Source organism: Leucoraja erinacea, chromosome 38 (genome assembly GCF_028641065.1).
Source record: "Leucoraja erinacea ecotype New England chromosome 38, Leri_hhj_1, whole genome shotgun sequence".
Lineage (NCBI taxonomy): Eukaryota > Metazoa > Chordata > Chondrichthyes > Rajiformes > Rajidae > Leucoraja > Leucoraja erinaceus.
This window is the reverse complement of record NC_073414.1, coordinates 6,107,013-6,112,943: the sequence shown is the minus strand read 5'-3', so window position 1 is coordinate 6,112,943 and position 5,931 is coordinate 6,107,013. Positions and strand designations below refer to the sequence as shown.

The 5,931-nt window shown below is 45.7% G+C and overlaps 1 protein-coding gene across 3 annotated transcripts in view; it reads left to right on the top strand.

Moving 5' to 3' along the window:
* Positions 1 to 1,104: 1,104 nt before the first annotated feature.
* Positions 1,105 to 5,931, top strand: part of LOC129714195 (E3 ubiquitin-protein ligase TRIM63-like) — a 10,318-nt gene continuing 5,491 nt past the window's right edge. The window contains exons 1-3 of one of the 3 annotated variants that reach the window (XM_055663713.1): positions 1,105 to 1,547; positions 4,215 to 4,301; positions 5,675 to 5,830. In XM_055663713.1, the coding sequence (XP_055519688.1) occupies positions 1,362 to 1,547; positions 4,215 to 4,301; positions 5,675 to 5,830 (429 nt within the window). In that variant the 5' untranslated portion in view covers positions 1,105 to 1,361. The remainder of the gene's footprint in view (positions 1,548 to 4,214; positions 4,302 to 5,674; positions 5,831 to 5,931) is intronic. The other 2 variants (XM_055663714.1, XM_055663715.1) reach the window with 2 other exon arrangements.

The window sequence follows — 5,931 nt, the reverse complement described above, 5'->3', positions numbered from 1 at the left end:
ACGTGCAAACTCCGTACAGACAGCACCAGTAGTCAGGACCAAACCCGGGTCTCTGGCGCTGTGAGGCAACAAATCTACCGCTGCACCATCGTGTCACCCAAATTTTGATCCCTCTCTTTTCCAGAGCTGGTAGAGGGTCTTCAAATCTATATGTTCCACTTTCCACACATCTGCCAGATCCGATAACTGCTTCCAGTATTATCAGTGTTTTTATTCTTAGATTTCCAGCATCTTGGTTTTTTTTCTATATTTTCAACATTCAAGATTGTTCGGTCCAATGGTCCATGTCACTAATGTAATATATAAGTTATAGTTTTGTTACAATCAACTACCATCTACAGGGCCGCACGGTGGCACAGCGGTAGAGTTGCTGCCTTACAGCGCTTGCAGCACCAGAGAGCCGGTTCGATCCTGACTACAAGCGCTGTCTGTACGGAGTTTGCACGTTCTCCCCGTGACCTGCGTGAGTTTTCCCCGGGATCTTCGGTTTCCTCCCACACTCCAAAGACGTACAGGTTTATAGGTTAATTGGTTTGTAGGTTAATTGGCTTGGTAAATGTAAAAATTGTCCCTAGTGTGTGTGGGATAGTGTTAATGTGCGGGGATTGCTGGTCCGTGAGTGGGCCGAAGGGCCTGTTTCCATGCTGTATCTCTAAACTGAAAACTAAACTGCAATCAATCTACCACCATCTAATTGTAATGGCAACTCAAATTTCGCTACACCAATTGGTGTTTGTGACAATAAATGTCCTTTGTCCTAATGAGTATGAAGATTGAGGGGGGATCTTATAGAAACTTACAAAATTCTTAAGGGGTTGGACAGGCTAGAAGCAGGAAGATTGTTCCCGATGTTGGGGAAGCCCAGAAAAGGGGTCACAGTTTAAGGATAAAGGGGAAATCCTTTAGGACCGAGATGAGAAAAACATTTTTCACACAGAGAGTGGTGAATATCTGGAACTCTCTGCCACAGAAGGTAGTTGAGGCCACAGTTCATTGGCTATATTTAAGAGGGAGTTAGATGCGGCCCTTGCGGCTAAAGGGATCAGGGGGTATGGAGAGAAGGCAGGTACAGGATACTGAGTTGGATGATCAGCCATGATCATATTGAATGGCGATGCAGGCTCGAAGGGCTGAATGGCCTCCTCCTGCACCTATTTTCTATGTTTCTATGTTGATACAAAGAGTAGGGCCTTTGTGACTTCACTGTGTAAGCCCATGGAACATGCATTGTGTCATCATCTCCTTAACAACAGATCACTTGGGCTAAATTGTTTTCTTTCATTTTTTGTGCCGGAACCCAGGGCTCCGAGGCGTGGCGAGGACAATGTGTTTGTCCACCGGTACCTGAGGGGGCTGCGGCAATGGCTGTTCCTCGCGAAGCGCTGGCCAAGGAGTTGTCGTGCCCCGTGTGCCTGGAGCTGTTCACCCCTCCCATTCTGGAGCTGCCCTGTGGCCACAACTACTGCAAGCAGTGCATTGAGGCCACGCTCTTCTCTCAGAACTGTACCCACGTGAACGGTCACTTCTACTGCCCCATGTGCAGAAAAGTAGGAGGAGAAACTTTTTTTATTTTAGATCACGATTAGAGCCACTCGGTGGCCCGTCCGCCACCGAGACTAGGATGGGCGTGTGGCCCAATGCTGCTAGACAACAAAATCGTAGGCAGATTCTATGGTGGGAGTTGGTGGCACTTTGACTTGGGTCTGAAGAAGGGTCCTGACCCAGAACGTCATCTACCCATTTCCCCCACAGATGCTGCTTGACCCCACCAATATGTCCAGCGGCTTGCCTTTTTAACTCCAGATTCCAGCATGGATCCACCAGGGGAGGTTGGACCCAAGCTGGATGCAAGGAGATATGGTGTGTGTGTGTGTGTGTGTGTGTGTGTGTGTGTGTGTGTGTGTGTGTGTGTGTGTGTGTGTGTGTGTGTGTGTGTGTGTGTGTGTGTGTGTGTGTGTGTGTGTGTGTGTGTGGTGTGTGTGTGTGTGTGTGTGTGTGTGTAATGTATATATATATACACAGTATATATGTGTGTGTGTGTGTGTATGTGTATGTGTGTGTGTGTGTGTGTGTATGTTTATATATATATATATATATATATGTATATATATATGTGTGTGTGTGTTTTTATATATATATATGTGTGTGTGTGTATGTATATATGTGTGTGTGTGTGTGTGTGTGTGTGTGTGTGTTTATGTATATATATATATATATATATATATATGTGTGTGTGTGTTTGTGTGTTTATATATGTGTGTGTGTGTGTGTGTGTGTGTCTATTTATAGATATATATACAGATACATGATAAAGGAGTAACATTTAGTACAAGGTAAAGCCAGCAAAGTCTGATCAAGGATAGTCCCAGGGTCACCAATGAAGTATATAGTAGTTCAGCACTACTCTCTGGTTGTGGTAAGATGATTTGGTTGCCAGCTGGGAAGAAACTGTCCCTCAATCTGAAGATTAAATGGTACGTTTCAAAATGTATTGTTTGGACAAACATTTAAAAGAAAAACAAGAATAATTGGACAAGCTCGTCCAATTATCCAGCCATGTGAAAAACATTTGCCCGGCACTAGATAATGTGGCTGTTCTAGTGAGATTGAATGGAAGGTTTACGCAAGGTGTACCTTTCAAAGCCTCAGGTAATTATAAAGGCAATTAAGTACTTTTTGAGGTGGTCAAAGCAGGAAATGTCAGCAGGCTCGACAAAGCGAATTGGGAGAAAGGTAAAGCAATATTTTCCCTGCCCTTTAACCAATTAGTGTGTCGGAAGGAACTGATGCTAATGCGAAGATGGACACAAAATGCTGGAGTAACTCAGCCGGACAGGCAGCATCTCTGGAGAGAAGGAATGGGTGACATTTCGGGTCGAGACCCTTCTTCAGAATGATAACTGGCAACTGACTGACAAACTAACATCAGTCTGAAGAAGGGTTTTGACCCTAAGCGTCACTCATTACTTCTCTCCAGAGATGGTCTGTCCCGCTGAGTTACTCCAGCATTGTGTCTATTTTCCCTAATTAGTGCCGTACAAATGTGCATGTTCTCCGGCGAGTTGAGTTTTGTTTATTGCCACGCCTACTGAGGCTTTGGAAGAACAGAGGAAAAATGGGTTCTATTTCTCATGAAACATAGCATCCGCAACAGTGCTGCACCCCTTGGTCCTGCATTCAGGTTGTGCATCAAATTAAGGGCTTGGGTCTCTATGGTTAACAATGTAGGTCAGGACAGCAGGGTGGCACAGCGGTAGAGTTGCTGCCCCACAGCGCCAGAGACCCGTGTTCGATCCCGACTACGGGTGCTGTCTGTACAGAGTTTGTACGTTCTCCCCGTGAGTTTTCTCCGAGATCTTCGGTTTTCTCCCACACTCCAAAGACGTACAGGTTTGTAGGTTAATTGGCTTGGTTTAACTGCAAATCATCCCTAGTGTGTGTAGGATAGTGTTAGTGTGCGGGGATCGCTGGTAAGTGCGGACTCAATGGGCCGAAGGGCCTGTTTCCGCGCTGTACCTCTGAACTAAACTAAAACGAAATAATCTACTGACATGTTAATGACATGTTAACTGACATTAAATGTGAATTTGTGGAATTCCCTGCCACAGAGGGCAGTGGAGGCCAAGTCACTGGATGGATTTAAGAGAGAGTTAGATAGAGCTCTAGGGGCTAGTGGAGTTAAGGGATATGGGGAGAAGGCAGGCACGGGTTATTGATAGGGGACGATCAGCCATGATCGCAATGAATGGCGGTGCTGGCTCGAAGAGCCGAATGGCCTCCTCCTGCACCTATTTGCTATGTTTCTATGTTTCGATGTTTCGATGTTTCTATGTTAGTAGAGGCAGATCTTCGAGTAGGTGGTCCATACACCCAGCAGGAATTCATCCCAATTAGAAAGAGGGATTCCATTGGGATAATATAAGGTTTACAAAGCAGCTCGGGGATAATGTCAAACTGCGGAGTAGAGCAGACAAATTGGCAAGGCCAGAGGAATGTGAAACATTTAGAATAAATGACAGAATAAAAAGCTTAGAAGAGACAAGGAGGGATTTTGAAAAATAACTTGCATATAAAATCCAAGCAAAGTCTTTCCAGGGAGAGTTAAATAGGAAGGTGACGAAGCACCTCTTGAGAATGAAGCTGGTGAATTGATATTTTGATATTGTAATATTTTGATATTCTGATATTATATATTTTAATATTTTGATATTCAGATTACCTACCTGTCAAAGGTAGGTATGGGACCTGTTGAGAACGAGGCTAATGAATTAATAACGAGAGACACAGAAATGGCAGATATGGTAAATTAATTTCTTGCATCAGTCTCCGTCACAATATGAATGTCCCGAGATGAACCAATTCCAAATTGCAAGGGGGTTGCCTGTGAAAACTTGAAACACAAGGGATAAAATGTTAGAGAAACTCCCAGGACCAAAGGCAGACACATTTCAGGACCCATTGGCCGACTTACAAAGGGTTTAAAGGAAGTACAGAGATACTGGATCCATTGGTTGAATATTTTTTTTGTTGTTAAACATATTAATTTCTCAGAGGGTGTCCGAAGATTGGAATAAGAGCCAGGATTTCTCCCTTGTTGAGGAAGCAAGAAAGACAGGAGATGAGGCCAATTGTACTACAGGCCAATTAGTTTAGACAGAGAGCGGTGTGGATGCAAGGAATTACAGATGCTGGTTTGGGGGAAAAAAGGCACAAACTGATGGAGTAACTCAACGGGTCAGGCAGCATCCCTGGGGAACATGGATAGGTGACATTTTGGGTCGGGGCCCTTGTTCAGACTGATTCTGGTGGAGTAGAGGGTTGGATGGGTATACACGCTAATCCCTGTAACCATGTGGGTTTCCTCTGGGTGCTCTGGCTTCCGCCCACACCCCAAAGTGCAGGTTTGTAGGTTGATTGGCCAATAGAGAAAGCTGGATAGGGCTCTTAAAGATAGCGGAGTCAGGGGATATGGGAAGAAGGCAGGAACGGGGTACTGATTGGGGATGATCAGCCATAATCACATTGAATGGATAGACTTGGTTTATACTCTCTAGAATTTAGAAGATTGAGAGGGGATCTTATAGAAACTTACAAAATTCTTAAGGGGTTGGACAGGCTAGATGCAGGAAGATTGTTCCCGATGTTAGGGAAGTCCAGGACAAGGGGTCACAGCTTAAGAATAAGGGGGAAATCCTTTAAAACCGAGATGAGGAGAACTTTTTTCACACAGAGAGTGGTGAATCTCTGGAACTCTCTGCCACAGAGGGTAATTGAGGCCAGTTCATTGGCTATATTTAAGAGGGTTAGATGTGGCCCTTGTGGCTAAGGGGATCAGGGGGTATGGAGAGAAGGCAGGTACGGGATACTGAGTTGGATGATCATCCATGATCATATTGAATGGCGGTGCAGGCTCGAAGGGCCGAATGGCTTACTCCTGCACCTAATTTCTATGTTTCTATGTTTCTATGAATGGCGGTGCTGGCTCGAAGGGCCGAATGGCCTACTCCTGCACCTATTGTCTATTGTCTATAAAATTGGCCCCTAGAGCGCAGGGGAAAGGGGAATAGCGTAGAACTGGTGTGAAGAAGGGGTGATCGATCAGGTGGGGACTCGGTGGGCTGGTGGGGCCTGTTTCAAGGGGACGTCTCTAAACCGAGCTGCCCTCTCTCGCCAGCTCACCTACCTGCGAGGAAGGGGCATCGCCATCCTAAAGCGGAACATCTTTGCGGAGAACGTGCTGGAGAAGTTCAAGCAGGAGTTGGAGATGATTTGCAACAAGGAGCACAGCCAGCAGATGTGTGAGAAGCACGACGAGGAACTTGTCAACCTGGTGAGGGAGCAGCATCAGCACCAACTCCCACGAGTTGCGCTCGCAGCGATAACTCATCCACAGCTTTTGTCCTGCAGGGGGCGGCAGCGGTGGAGTTCCTG